This window comes from Notamacropus eugenii, chromosome 2, assembly GCF_028372415.1.
Source record: "Notamacropus eugenii isolate mMacEug1 chromosome 2, mMacEug1.pri_v2, whole genome shotgun sequence".
Taxonomy (NCBI): domain Eukaryota; kingdom Metazoa; phylum Chordata; class Mammalia; order Diprotodontia; family Macropodidae; genus Notamacropus; species Notamacropus eugenii.
The window spans coordinates 212,464,117-212,487,242 of NC_092873.1; the positions used below are offsets into that span (position 1 = coordinate 212,464,117).

The 23,126-nt window shown below is 34.8% G+C and overlaps 1 protein-coding gene across 2 annotated transcripts in view; it reads right to left on the bottom strand.

Annotated features, from left to right (window-relative positions):
* PTPRK (protein tyrosine phosphatase receptor type K) overlaps positions 1-23,126 on the bottom strand; it is a 739,357-nt gene that overhangs the window by 362,623 nt on the left and 353,608 nt on the right. For both annotated transcript variants that reach the window (XM_072643296.1, XM_072643295.1), the window contains exons 4-5: positions 9,981-10,062; positions 7,655-7,770 (exon numbers count right to left, since the gene is read on the bottom strand). In XM_072643296.1, the coding sequence (XP_072499397.1) occupies positions 7,655-7,770; positions 9,981-10,062 (198 nt within the window). The remainder of the gene's footprint in view (positions 1-7,654; positions 7,771-9,980; positions 10,063-23,126) is intronic.

The window sequence follows — 23,126 nt, forward strand, 5'->3', positions numbered from 1 at the left end:
CACGGAATCCCCAGTCCCAGCAGCAGCAGGTTCGCAGATCCCTCAACTCACAGGCGCGAAAGGTCAGTAACAGGGTCTTTTCATCTGGCCAGGAAGGAAGAAGGGCCTTCCCATAGCTCCGACCTTAGACAGTGTCCACAGAGGCCACATCCGGCAGGCAGCAGTTCCCACAGCAACCTGCATCCATTGTTGGATGCTAAAACCCCTGGGGGCACTGAGCAGTCCATTCTTACCTCAGCCCTGTGTAGAGGCCCTGAGGGCCTAAGATCTTTATCTCACACTGAATGGCGGCCCTGACCCCACAGCTTAACTGAATCTCAGCCCCCCAGTGCTGGCTTGGCAGAACTGGAGGTCAGGTAGCTGTGGGGAGGAGACTCTGCTAAGATTCTGGGCACAAAAACCTCTCCCTGCTCCCAGACCAGTGTACGCGCTTGATTGTGCCACCTAGGAAGAACTGAGATCTTAACGATTCCCAGAGTATACCCTAAGCTTGACAAAGGACCCAAAAGTCAAGTAACTAGCTGCGAAAATGCCCAAAAAAGGGGGAAAAAATAAGACTATAGAAGGTTACTTTCTTGGTGTACAGATATCTCCTCCCATCCTTTCAGAAGAGGAAGAACAATGCTTACCATCAGGGAAAGAAATAAAAGTCAAGGCTTCTGTATCCCAAACATCCAAAATAAATATTCAATGGTCTCAGGCCATGGAAGAGCTCAAAATGGATTTGGAAAATCAAGTAAGAGAGGTGGAAGAAAAATTGGGAAGAGAAATGAGAGAGATGCAAGAAAAGCATGAAAAGCAGGTAAACACCTTGCTAAAGGAGACCCAAAAAAAATGCTGAAGAAAATAACACCTTGAAAAATAGGCTAACTCAATTGGCAAAAGAGGTTCAAAAAGCCAAGGAGGAGAAGAATGCTTTCAAAAGCAGAATTAGCCAAATGGAAAAGGAGATTCAAAAGCTCACTGAAGAAAATAGTTCTTTCAAAATTAGAATGGAACAGATGGAGGCTAATGACTTTATGAGAAACCAAGAAATCATAAAACAAAACCAAAAGAATGAAAAGATGGAAGATAATGTGAAATATCTTTGGAAATTGGAAAAACAACTGACCTGGACAATAGATCCAGGAGAGACAATTTAAAAATTATGGGACTACCTGAAAGCCATGATCAAAAAAAGAGCCTAGACATCATCTTTCATGAAATTATCAAGGAAAACTGCCCTGAGATTCTAAAACCAGAGGGCAAAATAAATATTCAAGGAATCCACAGAACACTGCCTGAAAGAGATCCAAAAAGAGAAACTCCTAGGAACATTATAGCTAAATTCCAGAGTTCTCAGGGCAAGGAGAAAATATTGCAAGAGCTAGAAAGAAATAATTCAAGTATTGTGGAAATACAATCAGGATAACACAAGATCTAGCAGCTTCTACATCAAGGGTTCAAAGGGCATGGAATATGATATTCCAGAAGTTAAAGAAATTAGAACTACAACCAAGAATCACCTACCCAGCAAAACTGAGTATAATACTTCAGGGGAAAAAATTGTCTTTCAATGAAATAGAGGACTTTCAAGCATTCTTGATGAAAAGACCAGAGCTGAAAAGAAAAATTTACTTTCAAACACAAGAATCAAGAGAAGCATGAAAAGGTAAACAGAAAAGAGAAGTCATAAGGAACACACACACACACACACATGCACACACAGAGACAGAGAGCACAGGGTGAGTTGAATAGGATGGGATCATATCTTAAAAAAATTAAATTAAGGGGTGAGAGAGAAATATATTGGGAGGAGAAAGGGAGAAATGGAATGAGACAAATTATCTCTCATAAAAGAGGCAAGTAAAAGACTTTTCAGTGGAGGGAAAAAAGTGGAGAGGTGAAAGAAAAAAATTAAGCTTACTCTCATCACATTCAACTACAGGAAGGAATAAAATGCACACTCATTTTGGTATGAAAACCTATCTTACAATACAGGAAAGTGAGGGAGAAGGGGATAAGCAGGGTGGGGGGAATGATGGAAGGGAGGGCAATGGGAGGAGGGAGCAATTAGAAGTCAACACTCTTGGGGAGGGACAGGATCAAAAGAGAGAACAGAAGCAATGGGGGGCAGGATAGGATGGAGGGAAATATAGTTAGTCTTACACAACATGACTATTTATGGAAGTCATTTGCAGATATGGTCTATATTGAATTGCTTGGCTTCCCAAAGGGGATGGGTAGGGAGGGAGGGAGGAAGAGAAGTTGGAACTCAGAGTTTTAGGAACTGTTGAGTATTGTTCTTGTACACAACTAGGAAATGAGAAATACAGGTAATGGGGTATAGAAAGTTATCTTGCCCTACAGGACAAAAGAGAAGATGGGGATAAAGGAAGGGAGGCATGTTAGAAGGCAGGGCAGATTGGTGATAGGGGTAATTAAAATGCTCGGCATTTTGGGGTGGGGGAAGGGGAGAAATGGGGAGAAAATTTGGAACCCAAAATTTTGTGGTAATGAATGTTGAAAACTTAAATAAATAAATTAAAAAAATATGTACTATTTTGTAGCTCAATTTAAATAAGCTATTATGTTCAATACTTTTAAATTCTTTCATCAATGTTATGTTAAATTCACAGAAAAAGAAATTTACTATGAAGTTTATAATCTTACTCCTCTCCTTACTGAAAATAATTTTTACTGGACACATTTTAAGATATTATGACACTCAAGAAAAGTGAAAATTGCAAAGATGGCAATAATGTTTTCTTGACTTCTTACACACAAGGATCAGTAAAAAGGCCATTTACTGTCCCATCATGTGGATAACATACCCTTTCACCAAGTTGTTTCTAACGCATAATTTTCCACAGTCTCAGTTTGACATCTCAAGTAGTTACTCTCACAATGAATTCTTGAAAACCTCATAGGAAAAAGTCTATAGCTCTTAAAATAAATGAAGCAAAAACTGTCTCACAGAAGAGACTATGTTATGGGCAAGATAGGGATATTATAATGAAGAAATTGGGGATTTGGAGTCAAAGGACCTGGGTTCTAATCCTGGCTCTATTCTTACATGTAACCCTATTTTTCTCATCTACATGTGACCAATCTTCTCGTCTATAAAATGAGTGAGTGTCAAACAGCTGACTTTTAAAGACAAGAACAACTTTTTAAATATGTTATATGGTAAGATCATCCTATGATCCTGGTGGAAAGAAATTGGTCTTGGAGTCAGATACCCTTGGAGAATGGGTACTTGGGGAGTGGAACCTATTGAGACAGAATTTTATCAGTGTTACACTACATACCAAAGCCAACTTCACAAACTATAAACTTGAGGTATTTTTTAAATTGGGAATTGAAATTTCTTTCCAATAAATTCTTATACAGAAAAATCAATAGTTTCATTATTATCTGTACAATGAAAAAAATTATTTAAATGATCAAGTTAATATAGTTGAATTAAAGTTAATAGATTTTTTCCTTTCTTAAAAAAAGGTGACTGTGTGTGTATACTGGCGTGTGTGTATGTATGTATGTGTATGAACTTCTAAGAAAACAATCAACAGAAGTTCCAGAGGTTAAGAAGAATACTGATTCACTGAGATCCTAAAATACTAACAATGAAATGTAGAAGAGAGAGAAATCCATATTATCTCCTCTCAGGGGAGTCCTTAATATCCATCATGTTTGCTGCCCTCCTGCACTCTCCCTCCCAAAAAAGAGACAATATTGACAAGTTTAAAGAAGTAATAATAAAATATGTTCATTACTAGAATAGGAAAAAAAAAAAAAACAATGAACAGAAGATTTAGTGTAGTTCACTTAAAAGAGCAGGATCTGTCTAAGGAAGTATTTGCTACCGGGAGGATACTGAGACCTGGAGATAAAAAAAGAATTTATGATATTAAGTTTTTAAACATAAAACAAAGCAACAATTGCAAAAATCTGAGTTCTCCTAGAAAGGATCTTAAGAAAATTAAAGCCTACATCAAGAAAGATTTAGCAAATCAATTGTTGACATTCAGACATATTTACCAAAACTAACAGCTTAGAAAAGTATTATCTTCACCATTAGTACAAGGAATCAGAGAATCAGTGAAATGGAAGGGAGCTTCAATTCCATTTAAACAATGTGCAAGCTAATCAACTCAAGAAAAAGTATTCATCCAGGGTTCTGTCTCTGAAACAAATGAAGAAGGATCATGGAAGTATCTGATACCATAACTATTATAAGAAAGTCACTCTATACCAAGGAGGATTCCCAGTTGTGGAAACTATTTTTTGGATACTTCAGTTTCCGAAGTATAAATAAGAGTTTAAGGAGTCATTCTGAGAAACCGGACATGCTTGCAGAGAACTGCAATCTGTAACAATTCAGGGGCCATCGTTTTGCTACCTATTGTACAGTTCAAGATGTACATAAATGTAAGAATTCATAAGAATGACAACAGGGTTGCTGAACCCAGAAAGGACTATTTTCAGAGAGAATTTTCAATAAGTATATCTCCACTTAAATGTGAAAAAGATCTTTGAAGGTAGCTGTGAGGAAGACATTGAATAATAAGAATTAAGAGGTAATTTTGAAGAGAATAGAAAGACTGAAGTGACTGAAATTATGACAAACAGAAAGGTAGAAAGAAAATGGGTTTTGTTTTTGTAACTTTTGATGACTGTGACTCTTTGAAGGAGTTGGTCTCATTCAAAATTATCATACCATAGCAACACTTTTTGTAGTTTAAAAGAACTGGAAATTGGGCGGAGGGAGGTGTGCCTATGGGGAGAATGAATGAAAAAATGATGGTATACATAAATGTAATGGGATAGTGTTGTGCGGTAAGAAATGACTAAAGAGATGTTTTTTGGAAAATTGAGGGAAGACATGTCTGAACTAAAGCAGGGTGATGGCAGAACCAGGAGAACAATTTATGCAGTAATAACATCATAAGGAAAAAACAAGACTTTTTATCAATACAATGAAAGACTTTTATCAAAACAATGGCCACAATTCTGGAAGACTGGAATGATATCTAAAGGACATGTGATGAAATATATTACCCTCCTCCTTAAGGGGTGGTACTAGATTCTAGGAGCAGATTAAGACATAGATTTTTTTTTTAACACATCCATTGAAGAAATTCATTTTGTTTAACTATGCATATCTATTGTAAGAATTTTATTTTTCCCAATGGGGAGAGGAGATTAAAAAGAGAAAAAAAATCTTATACTTTCATTGAAAAATACAATTGATACTTTAAAAAAAATTATCATACTATAAAAATAAAAAAACTGTTAAGTGACAAATACTTGTAAACAAAAAATGGCTAATGCTTAATATAGATGACAAAAGACAAAACTTTTGAGACAGCAACTCCAGACCTTATATCGAGGGCAAGTATTTCCTGAAATCACATAAAGGTGGCTATGGTAGTTCCAGTAATGGCAGATTTTAATTACTGCTAGAAAGAAAACTTAGCAGGAAAGGAGAGTCAAAGAAGGAACAGGAAAAATTTAATTTACCACTGGTTTGTGAATTCAGGCACAGTGATGACAGGTTTTAAATAACAGAGTGTGTTGTGTGTGTTTGTCTGTGTGTGTGTATGTGTGTGTGTGTGTGTGTGTGTGGCCAAAAAAGAAACAACACAAAAACCATTAACACTGTATTTTTTAGAAGGTGTATAACAGGTTAATTTCTTTTGTGTTTAATGTGAAGTATCCAGCATTCCAACAAAGATCATGTTTTTTTTCCTTCACCCATACTAGTGATTGTTAAACATTATATAGTGTGATCATGTCACAGAATATGATTATCTTTAAAAAAATCAACAAGAATCAAAATGCAAGTTGTCAACCAGTCATTGTCTAAGACTTCAAGTGAGGGCACGACACACTAACTCCTTAAGGTATCCCATTTCAAATTTTGGATAGTTCTAATTGCTTTGAGTCTTTGCTTATGCTAAGGCTGCTTATGTCTCTTTTGGACTTTGACATGTATGCCCCAAATGGTAGAACTAGGAGAAATCAATACAAATCTAATTCTTCTTCTCTGTGACAACCTTTCCAACATGAGAAGATAGGTATCATGCCCTTCTACCCTCAAGATGTCTGTTTGTTTGTCCATTCCACAAGTATATTGGAAATGCCACTCAGGGGATTCATTTTGATTTTAACATGTAAAGAAAAAGACATACCCAGAAGTTCCTTTGGAGAACAGATTCCATTATATTTTATATAGGTTCTAAAGGTACAAAGACTCTTCACAAAAAAAAAAAAAGTTTAAAAGCTTTTTTCTCTATCAACTATAAATTCAAAACCACTGCCTACACTAGTCTTGCCTTTTCAAAGAACTAAAAGGTAAGTGATAGTAAACATGAACACGCATTAGCAGACAAAGAGTAATCTATACAAACATCCATTTATTTACTTTTCACCAAGTCTCCACATTTCCTTTCTTCACCTAGAACTCAAGCTTACCAAGTTCCCTACTTTATTTAGAGTTGGTTAGGATAATATAGTTCTCAGCCCATTTCATTACATATAGCCTTGTCCAGCCAATTTCTAGGCAGATTAGGCTTGGTTTAAGGAAAAACTTCTGAGTAAGTGAAGCTATCCAAAAGTGGAATTTATCACCGGAGATAATGACAAATTGTCATCCATATCTTCAAGAAAACGTAAGAACATCATATTTTATACATGCTGTAGAAAAAATTTTTAATCAGCTATGAATTGGATCTCATGTCCTGGGAGGTTCTTTCTAACTCTAAGATTTTATGAATCAAAGTATTATGCAATCAAAAAATCATATATTTACAGTTGTAAAAACCTTAAAGACATGTAATCCAACACTCTCATTTTTACAAATGAGGAACTTAGGTCCACAAAGATTATGTGACTCACGTGGAGTGACCTAGCTAATAAGTGTTTATGAATTTCAAATTAACCTTGCTGATGTTCCTTCTCACTGCACAGTCCATTTTCCAAGGCTTCAAAGACATAAGCTCCTCATTTTTTTACCTCCTTCTCCAATCTCACTTCCGAGTTTGTTTTGTGATTTAGACTGTTTCCCTCCCAGGGCCAATCTGATTCTTCAGATTTCATTTTACATATATTATTTTCTTTTACATAATTTGCACACTTATCCTTCAGTTAATCTAATATTGACCCTGAAATCTGAGTTTATCCATCATGGACTTACACTCTGAACAATTTAATTTTCTTTTGTTGGACTACACATTGCTTGAAATATTGCCCGAAAGGTTTCTCAAAATATAATTTATCATACTGACAGTTCTCCATCTTATGAACCATGCTCTAGTAAATCTAGTTTGTGAAGCACTTTAAAATGAAAGAAATTTTCTTTTTCTATTCCTTTCACTTCCAATTATTCTAAGGAACTATTTTTTTAAGTTGAACACAGAGAAATTGGAAGAACAATGAAATTTAACTACGAGTTGATAGAAGATACAATATTTAAATTCCTTCATAAATTAATTCAAATTTTTAAGAGACAAGCAAGGAAAAGGATGAATCTTCACAAGATCAGTACAAGTCAAGCAGAGAAATGTTGCATGACAAAATAAGTGAATTAAAATATAATCTGTGCTCATGTGGCACTGGTGCTTTTTCATTATCAAATTTATCCATATTAGCTGAATGGACTAGTTAGCCTTACCTGCAACCATAACTTGTTATTCACAGCATCTCTCCCCGTAGCAATACACTGAAATGTAGCATTCTGGCCTGCATTGACCTCTACATCACCCAGCCTCAAGAAATGAGGGGATTTATCTATGGAGAGAGTGGAAAAAAGAAGAAACACAATTCACATGGAGCTTCCCATTACATATTTTTATTTCCTAAAGATTAACAAAATTGTTAATTCTAAAATTGGTCAACAGAAATTCCATGAAAAGAAAGATATTCTATTCTCTCAAAAAAAATTTTCTCATAAAGGAAAAAAAGAACATTTCTTCTATCCTTCCAACAGTCTCCTTTCCCCTCCTTTCAGTACCTTTGTTTTCTTTGAATATTATACCCAAACAAAGATAATGTCGTACATGTACTGGGCATTCGATAACTGCTGGGTGACAACTACTGCAAGTTCTAAGTGAACAATAATAAAACCATTACAGATTGTAATAAGGAAAGGCAGGCTCAATTCAGAAACCATCAGGCAAAATAAAGATACAGAAACAAGCACAAGCTTATCTGTTGGATAAAAATCACCATAGTGCCGCAGATGTACAAACGCCCCATTTAATTAGCCCTAGCTTCATTCCTTCCCATCCTTGAGCGCCCACAGCACAACTGCTCTAGTTTTCTCTATGTAGTGCTTTCAAGAAAATAGCATTTCAGGTGCCATCAAGTATAGTAACAGCTTGTGTGACTAAATCCTTATGCCTGTGCAGCCTCAGGAAAGCCACTCAAGTAAAATATTAGACTGACATCAGTGATGACTATAGTTGAAGGATATGAGTTATATGTGCCTCAGATATATTTTCTACAGAATTACCTGTTAAAACTAAAGGTTTTCTAATGCTTTCCTTAAAAATAATTCAATCAAAACTGTTAAAATTATGAAGTTTTTGGAACTCATGGGAATACCATATTATTGGTAAATGACAGTTAAAGTTATCAACTTTTGTTGAGCAGTGTTTCTAAGCTAAAGCCTCTTTTGAATTCAACATCTATTTTTCTAAAGTCCAAGTGATCATGAGGTTGGCACACTACTTACTTTCTCACATTAATGTTACACAAGGATCTATGACACTTATTAGTCCTTGGAGTGAATAATTTTCCTCTCTATTGTTAGAGGAGATGGTTAAGAGTTCACTGTCTGTATTTAATTCTAAGTAAGATGATAGCTGCTCTCCCAAAACACTAGAAGAAGCAATTCACTGCCATTGCAATAAAAGAGGAGCAAAGGTGCCTATTTTTAATCATATTATTCCACATCAATTGACAGAACATATATGCAAACAAACACATAAATCTGACATGGAGGATCACTGAATACTCAAAGTAGTAAATAAAAGCCCTTTTATAATCAGGTTTTAGGGGGCAGGGTTATGCCTTATAGGATCACTGTCCTAAACCTGGTTTCAGCAGTTCTATGTAATGGTTATGTTTTAGTGGATATGATTTGACCAAGAGATATTTAGAAGTCTATCTGGAAATGGGCCAGATTTTCACATACAGAGAACATAATATGTAGAACCCTATATTAATGAAGCATGTTAAAACTGAGATTGATCAGCACTCCCATTTGACATAAGAAACTATTTGAATACTTGGACACACACATATATGTATATATGTATGTATACAGATCTATGCTTTCAATTGTGACCTTAAAAAAAAGTTCAGATAAAATTCATCCCTATGTACCTGTCCATAATTACATCAGCTGCTAGGGTTCTTATCATCCTTTTCTATTAAATAGCCTAGTAGGAAAAAAAATCTCCAGTCAATGTAGCACAAATTACACAGGAGATATGCCAATTATCCACACAAACTGATGAAAGGGAGTCAGTATGAGGGAAAGGGAGAAAAAGAAGTTACATGATCTGCACAATGTTACATTAAGAACTAGTATAAATTCAAATAAATGAACTACTTTTTCTTATTGTGGTTCTAAAGTTCTATTGGATACTGGATAATAACTTTAAAATAAATTTTTAATCCATAATTTTACCTCTTGATCTCTGTAGTTATATATACATATATATGTATACACAGTCTTGCATTTAATAGGTATTTAATAAAAGTTTTTAAAATTGAACTGAATTAGCAAGGATAGAACACATTCCTCAAGAATGAGGAATACTTCTTACACAAATTATTGCAACAGCCATGAAATGGTTTTCCCAAAAGCAGTAAAAAGAAATACTAGAGACAGGAAAAGAGAAGAGCGATCAAGTGATGAAAACTCAAGTCGGTGCCAATATCAAATAGCTCCTGAAAAGCCTCAGGAAAACACAACTCTTAATCACACTTACCACAAGGATAGCTCAGAACTTGGATGTCATCAATGGCAATGTAGCCATTTCTCTCATCTGAGACTTCAGCCTCAAATATTACCTGTCAGAATGAAAGGAAAAACGTTTACAACACTCATTTCTGCACAATCCCCAGTGTGGAAGGAGAGTAGATGACATATGACTTTTATTTACACTGAATTTTTCATAAGGATTAAAAGATATTTATTATGGAACATCTCGGATTTTGATCACATTCTAAACTTTAATCACAGACAGATCACAGGAATATCAGAACAATAATTAATTTTTCTGAGATGAAGTTGTCGCTCAGTTTAAAAAAAACTACTGAAAATTGCTATTTTATCTCTGGAAGGCAATATCTATGATTTCCAAAAATAAGTTATCTTGCATAAATATATATAAGCACACATATACACACACATGCACACAACTGAAAATGGAATAAAACAGGGAAAAAGGACTGGGGCAAGCTGTTCAACTACATTTCATTAATAAATCTCACTTGATCCTCACAAAAATTATGTGAGGAAGATGGGACAAATATTATTATACCAAATTGAATTAATTCAATAACTATTTATTGAATGGCTAATATGTGTTAACCACTGATGATACAAAGACAAAAGATACAGTTCTTGATGGAAAAGTACCAGGAAGAATCAATATCTTCACAGATAAGTATAAAGGTAATATGTGCAGAATGAAACGAAAGCGATTTGGAGGCATAGAGGAGAACACTGAGTATCATGAACTCCTCCAAGGCATGGGAACTGAGTAACCATTAATCAAATACCACCAAGATAATCATAGTATATACAGCAAAGGCACAGAGAAGCAAATGGCTCTGCTCTCTACTTTCTAAGGATGCACAGACCTTCTGAGAGTTCTTCTCTTAATTTGCCTCAATCCCATTCTCATCCTTCTCTGAGTCCTGCTACCAGGCCATAGTTAAGTTCACACTGCTACTTGTATGGTTAATGCATTTTTGATGGAATTAACATATTTTTAACGTAATAGGAATTTCTTTCCCATCCATTAATAGGCCTATGTGACCTGCTTAAGTTGCATGGAAGCCTAAGTCACATGAGCTGGAGTCACATGAGCCTGTGGTGGAAGGAGCTGGCTGAATCGGGGTAAAAAGAAGAGGCAGAGCTGGAGCAGAGCTGAGAGGAAGTTGGTCAAGACTAATCAGAGCTGGGAAGGACAGAGGAGGCAGGCAGCTGGCTGTGAGTGTGAGAAGGGCATTTTGCTTAGGGAGCCTGTTTGTGGGAAGGCCTGATAATGTGTATAGACCTCTTGGTTACTATTTTGGATTTCTTTGTTGCTATGATGGATGTGACTTTCTGGTATCTGAATAAATGTTTTGGTTCTGTCTTCCATGTGGAAAGTCTGTTATATTTTGCGATTCAGAATTGTGCCGGCATATTCATAGTCGCCGTAGATGCTCTGTATATCTCACTGGCACTACACCACTCCACTTTCAACAAGCCACTCTATTTTCATTCCATAAACTGCACACACATTTATTAAGTTACTACTACATAGCAGGGACTCTTCTAAAATAAGAACTCATTACCTTACTCATTCTCATGTAATCAAAGTTTGTTAAATGAAACAAATATGGATGTTAACAAAAATGAGGATTTTTATGGAAAGTAAAACTGACAAACAAAACTTTGAAAACCACCACTCAATAAAATCGCATTCTTAGGTAATATATTTCATTTAAGGCCTTCTCGTCATGTTTCATGATGACATGGAGGTTACTTTAGGTTTTTGAAGCTACTATAATATAGAAGGCACTAAAGTAATCCCTTGAACTCAAAGAAAATAATTCTGACCATCAAAAGTCATGTATTTGAGCCTTACTTCATGTGTGTACACATGATAGATCTATTCTCAAAGAGGGTGACCAAGTGGGAAAAGAGAGAAAAAATTAGCAATAAAAATTGTATATCATCATATGTCTGCCCTCATGTGTGATAAGAGTATGTAATAATCATGGTGATTATATGGCTAATATACAGGCTAATATCTCAAAGAGATCAAAGAATGAGGGAAAGAGCTCATATGTACAGAAATGTAGTATCTCTTTTTATGGTGGTAAAGAGCTGGAAACTAAGAAGGTGTCCACTTTTTAGAGAATGTCTGAACATCGTAGAGTATATGACTGTAATAAAATCTAACTGTGCCTTAAGAAATAACATAACAACAGTTTCAGAGCAACTGTGATGACATATGAATGATGCAAAGTAAAGCAGAACCAAGAGTAGCATTTGTAAATTTTCAACAAGATTATGAGGGGTGGGGAAGTAACTTTAAAAGACTTGATAACTGTGATCAATGCAATGATCAATGATTTTCCAAAGGGACAAAGAAGAAGGATGTTACCAATTTCCTGACAGAGAGATGAAGGTCTCAGGATGGAACATATATTTTTGGACATGGTCAACATGGAAATTTGCCTTTCTTGACAATGTATATTTACTACATTTTCCTTTTTTGTTCAATTGAGTTGTTGGGAAGGAGAGAAAAAATGCATATTAGTTAAAAAGAAAATTAAAATCAAATTTAAAATAATATCTCACATTTATTTAGTGCTTAAAGATTAGTAAGGGAAATTTACAAATAACATCATTCTCTTATTCATTCTCATGTAATCAATGCTTGTTAATTGAAACAAATATGAATATTAATGAAAAAAAGAAGATTTTTATAGCAATGAAAACCAGCAAACAAAACTTTGAAAACCATTGCTCAGTAAAATAACATTCTTAGGAAATGTTTTATTTAAGGCCTTCTCATCATGTTTCATTATGACATAGAGGTTACTATAGGTTTCTGAAGATTACAACAGCAGAGTTTATGCTTAGGCACGTTCAATCAAATTAGAAAAGATTAGTACAGGTCTGGAGGCAGACTATTGCAGCCAGATGAGAATCAGCCCGTTGTGGTAGACAGATTCTTGTCACGTTAAGATTCAAATTATTATTTTTTAACAACAGCAATCAACAAAAGTAAAAAAAAAAACAACATAATATGAAAGTTTCGATCTTGTTCAGACCCCCTGATTTTCCTAACAAAAATGGTGGAATGAGAGAGATGAGGGAAGTGATTGCTCAGAATATCAAAGTTATTAGATGCTGCAAACATTAGCTTAACCATTAGTACTAAGAATGTACCAAGCTGCCACACTATTGGAACAAATATATAGCCAGATTTTCATTTTGGTTAAAGCAATTGGAAGGAAAAGAAAGGGACAGACAATGCATATCATTACAACAGCTGAAATCTGACCTCTAGAACAAGTAGACTCCAAAAAAGAAGATGGAAAAAAGTTAATCACTCATTTACTATTTCTTTGAGAAATTAAACCTACATAAAAGCTACCAAACTGAGTAAAAGGACTCATTAACTTCCTAACATCATCAAAAGACATGAAAACTTTGTAAAATATGGAAGAAGATGAATGTGAATTATTAAATCTCACAAAGTAGTGAAAATAACCAAGGAAAACATACACTCAGAGAAAGCTTGATATGAGACAAAATAGCAAATAGCAAAGGAGAACTCTGTGTATGTGTACATATGTATGTACCAACACAATAGCTGAAGGAGGGTCAAAGACAACATGACATGGAAACAACCTGCCAAGAGTTCTACTGAAATAAATTCTCAGGAGCAATAATCCTGAAACCATTACATATGGACTTTTCAACTCGATTATTTTGTGCACTATGTGGGGACATGCCAATGAGGAGTGTAGATGAACATTTTAAAAAGAAGAACATTAAGTTTCATTTCATACCCATATTTGTCAAAGATGACATAAAAGCAAAAACATGGCCAAAATTGGAGGTGGTTGTATCAGGATAGATGCACTAATACACCACTGGAGGAAATATTAATTGGTCTAACTATTCTCCAAAACAATTGGAAACCTTACCAAGAAAACTATTAAATTGTACATATTTTTTAATCAGTGATATTATTATTATTAATTTATCCCAAACAATTCAAGGTCAGAATGAAAAGACATAAATGTACATAAATAATTACAGTAGCACTTTTTAGAAGTAAAGAACTTGAAAGAAAATAAATTCTCGTCAATTGGGAATGTCTGGACAGGTTGTGGCACACAAACAAAATGGAATTTTATTATACAATTAAAAATGAGGAATATGCCATATTCAAACATACAGGGATTAATACTGACTGAAGTGAGTAGAAGCAGTAGAATGCTTTAATCAATGATCGTAACAATGTGGGGGAAATAACCTTGTAAGACTTCAGAAATCTGACTAAAGCAGGAGCCAATCATGACTTCAAAAGATCAATGATGAAATATACCTTTTTTCCTCTTGATAAAGAACTGATAACTTGAGGTGCAGTACCAGATATTCATTCTCAGGCAATTCAAATGCCTTGATTTATTCTGCAGGACAACTGCTATTTTTGAAAGGGAGAGTTTTCTCATGGGGGGAGGTGTGAGTGGATATTGATACACATCAAAAAAAAGAGGCTTTAAAAGACACAACAGAAGGAAGGAGAGACGCAGAAAACACAGAGAGAGTAAAATAATAAATTGCCTGGAAAAGTGTAGAGAATATAAGATCCTACTGTGTTTATTATAGGTAGAATTAAAAAAAAGAGAGAGAGAGACAAATTCAGTGGAGGAAAATGCAGGTTTAAAAACTCTCCTCCTCCAACCCAGAAGTTTCTGGTGCCTAGTTTCCTAAACAGATGAAACAACAAAAAGAACTGTAGTCAATACTCTTCTAACTATGATCAAGAAACGTGTACTGGCCAGAGGTTCTTATCCTCATTCTGGATGACTTTTTCTGCAAGGTTCCAATAGGAGAGGGATTCCCTAGAGATAGATGCTATTTGCATCAAGTCTCAGAACATTACAGGGCCTCCTCCATGGTATCCAAAAATATACAAGAAAGATTGGTCTAATAATTCAAAAAAAATATTAAATAAGTTAAATATGCTCCTTGTAAAGACTATGATTTATAGCTGGAAGGCTGGACCATTAATTCACGTGCGTGCGCACACACACACACACACACACACACACACACACACACACACACACACATACATACACTCACAACTACAGAAGGACATCAGGCGAGCCAAGAATTGAATAGATGGAAGAAGAGTGAACCTGATGTGTATTTAGGAAAATTTACCATATTTTTAATTAATACAATTTACTCTTTACAACAAACACCCAGCTTTATCAACACAAAATATTCTAGTGATATTGTATGATGGAGAATGTTCAAATATCACAGTCTCTGTTAGAGTGCTGAATGATCCAAAAAATAATGTAGAGATATGTATTGGGAATAGCTTTATATATGGAAGAAACATACATGGAATCCAAGAATATTCAAAGTCCAGCTCTGCAATTTATATTCTATATGATCCTAGATAACTCAATTAACCATGCTCATGCTCAATTTTCTCATCTATGAAAGGAGAAAGTTGATTTAGATAATATTTGAAGTTCCCTTTCAGCTCTAAATTTGTAATCCTATGAATTATCTATTTCTCATGAAATACTACACAAAGTTTGGTTTAAATGGACATCAGTAAGGAAACATGTGAGCAGAAAAGAGAAATGGGACAATCCGGTAACAAAGACAGCCAATGTTCCAGGGCCACCCATGATCTATAGGAATGCCTCCGGGACACTGAATGGATCCTTTTGTATGACTTATGGAAGAATAGGATAGAGCAAGGGGAAGGAATGGCAAGGGAGGGGCGGGGAGAGAAAAGAGAGTCTAGTCCGAGTCTTATGGGGGCACCTACTAGTTGCCAATTACTTTACAAATATTGTCTCATCTGATCTTGAAAAATCCTGTGGGGTAGCTGCTATTATGTCTCTCATTTCATAGTTAGCAAAACTGAGGCAGATAAAGGACAAATCACTTGCCCAAGGTCACACTGCTAGTAAGTGTCTAAAGTCATATTTAGGCTCAGGTCTTGACTTTAAATGCAGTGCTGTATCATGCTACTTAATCATATATGACTTCATATGAGGTAAGAAACATGAGAAACATGAAATATACGTGAATATAGTATGAATGGGATGGGGATATATGGGCAATGGAACACCCACAATGGGTCACAAGTCACAGGTTGAAATATATAGTTTTCAATATTATGTGAATGACATATCTAGAACATATATTGTTTATCATACCATTTAAATGTATCTTTCATAAGTTAATTTTACTTCTCCTTTTTCGAACTGTTAAAATTCCTTTGCTTCTGAAGCTGCTTTAGGGACTGGGATAACTGCACCCCTGAGAAAAGTATTTTACTTGCTCATTTAAATTCAACTTCATTCAAGAGGTATAATAAATCTAGGCCTTTGTTAAAAAGGAAACTAAAGAAATGTTTCTTGATTGTGAGAAAATAATTAGTTTCTCTTTTTACTGACCTTTTTCTCCTTGTTAGGTGTTGGCTTTGCATCATTAACAAAAGCCAGAGTAAATTTCTAAGAGTCTACCCCTTCACTGGTAAAGATCTAATCAGCTTTTTCACTTCAACAGAGCATTCAACACATAAAGTTCTTCTGTCCAACCTCTCAAAAAAATGGAGGAAGGTGGTAGAAAGATTCCTACTATGTAAATTAAGCAAAGCTTGTGGTAATGGGTCAGTTCTAATAGAGCAGGCATTCCCAGGAGGGTGCTCTTTAATAGAATGGGATTGTCATTGTGACATAGATCAACTCAAGAAAAAAACAAAATCTATTCCCTCTGCTGAGGCGTAGAATGAGCTCTACTTTGCTTGCAGACTGTTTGGTTTTTTTGCTGTTGTTTTCCCCCTCCATTCTATTAACTGAAATTCTGAAGGTAGCTGTTGTCATCTAATTTTTGCAATGGTAGCAACATTTCTGGACTACTGGTTGAAAATAGGGGAGTAAAATAGTGGAAGGGAGACAAGTAATGAAAATAAGGACAACTTTATTCTTGTTTAACTTAATTCAACTAATTATTTGCAATACATCTGAAGACCAATTGTATTTTTGCTTTTAATTTTGGCTGAATAGAGTATATTTCAATAAGCTACCCATATTCCAAAAGCGAAATTTTATTAAAAGCAAAAAGCAAACACTTTTTTCTTTTTAAAAAATAGCTTTCATTTTTACATCACTTTTATTTTCCAAATATACACCTCTCTCTGAACCTACCCAGAAAAACACCATTATAACAAAAGCAGATTAAATCTAGGAAATCTAAAATATGTACATGTCAGAAACTGAAACATAGGACTGCATTCACACAAGTCATAACCTTACATATTTTTTTTGATCATCTTGCTCTTAAAAATTCAGTTTATGCTCAGGTCTCTGATAACATCAGACACTGAAAATCATTTAGAAATGTATCTATTTTAATACTGATTTCTATTATGTGCAATTGAAAGTTCAGCTATAGAATAATGCAGTTAAAACATAAGGATATGTAACAGTTAATTTAAACTTAGACCTTTAGTCCAACTATTCACAGCTTATCTCCATTCATTAGTGTTTCTATACAAATGAAGACCCTAAATATCTAACAAAGACACTGCAAAAAGTTCAAGGCTTAAAGTGCTCTAAAATCTTGGCTGAAACATCACAGTAGTGTCAGGTATCCCAACATCCCAAGTGTCCTTTTACCAAAGTGATTTCTATGTAAAGGTAGTTTCACTGAGAAGGGGAAACTAGGACAAAGGTATTTAGTACATTTTTACCTAATTCATAAAAATTTGTCGACATAATAAAGTGACTTTCCCTGGAGAAAGTCCTGGATTCTTTTGCTGAGCTAATTTAGAAACCACAAAAACATAATTACTTCCATTTCAATGCTAAATGAGGCTGGGAGGCAGTTTTCTGCTGACAGGGCCCCAGAGGATCAGAAGTACCGCAAGTCAAACACTTGTAGGAAAACTTTTTAAATCTAAGTATTTTTTATTTAACTCTTAAAAATGAAAAGGACTTCCCTTGCAAAGGCATAGCTTTCATTCATAGAGTCATAGGTTTGAGCTAGAATGGGACCTACACAATATCTACTCCATTTTTTCCATTCAAAACTGAAGAAATGTGACATCCTAATGGAGATGTGACTCAAAAAGACAAATCATATGCCTAAGGCACATTATTATTCAAGGGATAAGGGATGGTAAACTGCTATGGTATGCTGAGGCATACCGGGCTGTAAACTACATCAGATTTTTAACTAGGTCAAATTTGCATTTGAACATGGCAACAAGTAATAGATACTAATGAGACAATATTCTTAATATTTTATTTTCATTAAAACCCTTTGAGGACTACTTCTCTGACATTTTTTCTGTCTTTTCTAGCACTAAAATAATTGACATATGCACAATTTGATGCATAATAAATCCTCAGAGCCATGGACTTCCTAAATGATTTCATACTGCAAGTCATCTAACAAGGGATGAATTACAGACGTGAAGTTGGTCTATAGAACAACTAATTGAATATATAAGAAAAATAATCTGCACAGTAAAATACCTTATAAATGTTCACCCAGTTTCTGCTGGAAGACCTCTATTAAGAGGGAACTGGCTACTTTCCCAGGCAGCTGATTCCACTTTTTAAAAACTAATTGATAAGAACTACTCTTGTCAAATTCATGCCAAATTCTACCTCTCAGTAAATGCCACTCATTGTTACTACTTCGGTGCTGTGGGATAAGCAGAATAATTCTAATCCCTCTTCACTTGACAATGCTCCAAATATTAGAGGATGGCTGTAGTTGTCTTATATACTCATGGATTTCTAAAGTTCAGAAAGAGGAGGAATATGACCTAGAAGAGACCCCAACACTAATATATCAACATATGTCTCTTGTGACCAAAGACCCCCTTGAAGCGTATTCAGATCATAAGCAGTACATCGACAATGGCTTGACATCTTCACATTCAAAAAAGAAATCTAGTCAATTATTTGCCCTATATCCTAGAAAGAAAGGAGGGAAGATGCAGGGTTTTATTTTGTATTATATTGAGGCACCCAACATCATTAAGTGCACAAGAACTGATGCCAACTAGTAAGTTTGTCATTGCATGCTTTTACGTTGAAGCTAAATTGAGTTAAATGAAAAAGAATGTCATCTCAAAGAGTTTTGACATGCATTTTCCTTCCATTGACCTTTTTACAATAGCTTCCCCAGTTTCAAATACTTTGTTTGGCTACTTGCCAGTGATTAACCAATAATCATTTCAAATTCAGAGAAACAATGATGTATTTGAAGTGATACATTTCAAGCTCAGTTCTGTTTTATATTTTATTAAATATGTTTAGGTAATAAATAAGAGTGATAAAACAACATATTTTTCTGTTCTACTTCTATGGTAATTTAATTAACTAAGATATTTCAAATTTTCAAAAGTATTTTTTTTTCATTTTCTTAATCTCAGGAAAATAGCAAAAAATCTATTTTGGGGAAATGGAACATGGTATTGGATAACGAGGTGATTAGATACTACTCATTGGATGTTGAGCATAAGTTGAAAAGATAAAGAGTTTCACCACAGGGTCTACTAACCATTGAAAAGAGGATCAATAAGATGGAGGAGAAAGACAGGAGAGAAACATGCTCAAGGACATGGGATGCAACTAAAACCATGGAATCTATAAACATCTAAAAAAAACCAAAACAACTTTGCTCTTAAAGATCTGCCCTCACTGAGTTGGCTAGTCAATCAAAAAAGCATTTATTAAGCAATTCTTATATGCCAGGCAGGTACTTCCACAAGAAGTACACATCATGAACATCATTTTTAAACTTGAAGAGGAGACAAGGACATTTATCAGTAAAATGTCACTTCAGTAACTTTGCAATCATGACTCCACCATCTATGTTACATCTTACAGTTAGCTGACTTAAGACAAAAATAAAAGATGATTGGTAAAGGTTTCTATTTCTTTTCCTCATTTATCAACATGGCACTGAATTATATTACTATTTTTTCTGGCTCTCAGAGATGTGTCATTTGTCTTCTTACAATCTACAAGCAGAACTTTTTAAATTTTAGCACCACCAGTCCAATCTTGCACATGGGAGAGTAGATCACTTCACTCACACAATTACACAATTACAAAAATGTCTTTGAATAGAACAAGGTGATGAGCTCTGTTTATAATCATAGCATTCAAATAAGAAAATTTTAGCATATAGTTCAAACCATCACAGACAGTTTTTCTTGAGATGTAGGAAATCCTAGCTAGCATCAACCTAAAATAATAAAAAACAGGTGAGTTTTAAAATAAGTAAATGAATTTCAAGCTGATAACAACAAATAGTTGAGATATTTAATATCATATTAAACCAAAGTTTGAGTACATATTAAGGCTTAGGCATTATTCCCTTCCCATGCCCAAGCACTAAAACCAAAAAAATGTCTTTATATCATCACTGGTATCAATAGGTAAGAGATTCACTTACATCATATTGACCTTGTTATTTCATATAAATTTCTTCAGTGGCAGTCAGGAGGACCTGTTTTCAAATCCTGCCTCAGACAATGAAGGAACCTATGCAAGCCCTTAACCTCCCTCAACTTTAGGTTCCCCATCTATGAAACAGAGAAGGGGGCGCCTACCTTTCAGGGTTCTCGTGAGGATCAAGTGAATAAACATGTCCAAAATGTTTTAAAATCATTAAAGCTCTATAGCAATGGGTAGTATTATTAATCTTATTCTTAATATTTCTTATGATCATCATCATCATTATTATTCTTATACAAGATATAGAACAGTAAAAAATGCTCATTGAGTCTATTGAATCTCGTTCCTCTTTGGCAAAGTAATAGAGAATATGAATCAGTTTTTACATTATTTCTTAAATTTAAATAACTGTTGGTAGTCTACAATTGTGAAATGTGAAGACATCCAAAAATTGAGGAGTTGAAATCCTTCTAAAGACATGAAACATATCAATATTGACATTTTCAATATAAATGAAACCAGAACACAAGAGGAAGTGGCAGCAAATTAGGAGAATTCATCAAAGGTTCTCCTTGAATCTACAAATCCATTAACAAAATGTCAATTCAATATTTTTACTATTATGGTTACATATTATATGATTCAATTCAGTAAGAATTTATTAAGCACCTATTATGAAACAGCATTTCTTTGCACTAAGGGGAAAAAAAAATCAGCCTTTCCAGAGGTAATGGGGGTCTAGACTAAGGCAAATGTGATAAGAATAAAGGAGATGGATGTAAGAGATTTGAACGCAGGTTTTCTTGTTTAAAAAATAAAAATTGAACAATCCATTGATTTGAATTTTATCACCTATGTAGATGAGATGAATCACTTTGCTTGGCTTGCTTTTATATGACCTAATACAGTAAGTCTAGTTTTCTTTTCTTCTTCCCAAAATCTGTTAACTTTTTAGTTTGACTTTGCTAACTTTGTCTAGTAACTAGCCACTAACAAGTTAGGCATCTGCGAAATGAGAAGGGATCTTAGGCCATGTATTCTAATTTTCCTTCCAAAGCAAAAACACCTTGCACAGTATCTCTGAAAGGTAGACAACAAGCTCTGCATAAACAGCTCCTTTCCTTCAATTCATTATTAGATAACTGAACTTGCTTATTCTTTTTAATATACAACTATTTCAATATAACCAATTTCTTTTGTAATCCTTTAACATGTAATTCTTTATCATTTAAAATTTTCAGAAGAAATGAGGGAGAGGTGACAAATGAAATAAATCTTGAAGAAAATTAAAAATTTTGAGAAGCAAAAGTAAGAATGGAGGACCCTCAAGGTAATTCCCTTTGTCATGTTTGACCTCAAAGAGATAAGAGAGAGAATTCCAGGGATTACCAGGGAATAGTAAGCAGTCCAACTAATCCTCTTCATCCTCTCCCTCAAACAAAGAGACAAAGCAAGTGTGGCATGAAATGGGACTAGAATTACTGGAGCCAGACTATGGAAACAGTTGAAGGCCAAGCTAAGGAATTTGTATTTTATCCTGTCAGCAACAGGAAGTCATTGAGTTACTCCCCCCCCCCCCCCCACCCCAATAGAAGTGACATGGATGTATTTTATCTTATTTTGGCAGCTAAGGAGGATGATGAATGCAGAGAATATGAACTGGCAGCACGGGGACCAATTAGGAAACCATTATAGTAGAACAGGCAAAGAAGGAATGAAGGTTGTCAGTACATGAGAAGTAGGAAAGGAAGAGATGTGAGAAATACTATGGATATAGACATGACAAAATTTGGTAAATGAGTGAATACAAGAGGAGAGAGAGGAGGAAGAGTGAATGAACCAAATTATAAACCTGGGTGAGGAGGAGGTCAGAGGTGTCCTCATTACAAATCAGAAAGTTTTGAAAAGATATAGGTGCAGGGGAAAGATAAAGAGTTCCATGATAAACATGCTGAACTTAATAGTGTCCAAGAGGCAACACACAGTGGGGAGCTGATGATGCTTACTGGAGCTCAGGAGAGAAATTATGGCTAGACATATGGATGAGGAAGTAACATAGATATACCATTTTGGGGGTACGGTGCATAAGATTTTGAATCAGGACCACTTAGATTAAAGTCTTGCTTTTTAAATATTACTGGGCAAGTGACTTAATCTCTCTGTGCCTCTATTTCCACATCTTTATAAAGAATTTGTCCAAGTTACCTCTAAATCTATGATGTTATAAACCTATAAACCTATGAGAACTAGATGAGATCACAAAGTGAGAGAAGATAAAAAAAGAAGAGGGACAAAGACGAACCCCTAACTAACTCAAGCTCAATGAATAAATATTTATTAAGTACTTATCACGTATGATGTGAGACCCTGTTAATGACTGAAGGCACAGAGATCATCCCTCAAAAATCATGCACTGGCAAAGTGGGATACAATTTTTACAGCCAGTGTTTTCAATAAAGGTCTCATTTTAAAAGTATAGAGAGAACTGAGTCAAATGTATAAGAATAAAAGTCATTCCCCAGTTGACAGATGGTCAAAGGATATGAACAGGCAGGTTTCAGATGAAGACACTAAAGCTATCTACAGTCATATAAAAATGCTCTAAATCACTAGTGATAAGAGAAATGTATGTTAAAACAATTCATCTACTACCTCACATTTGTCAG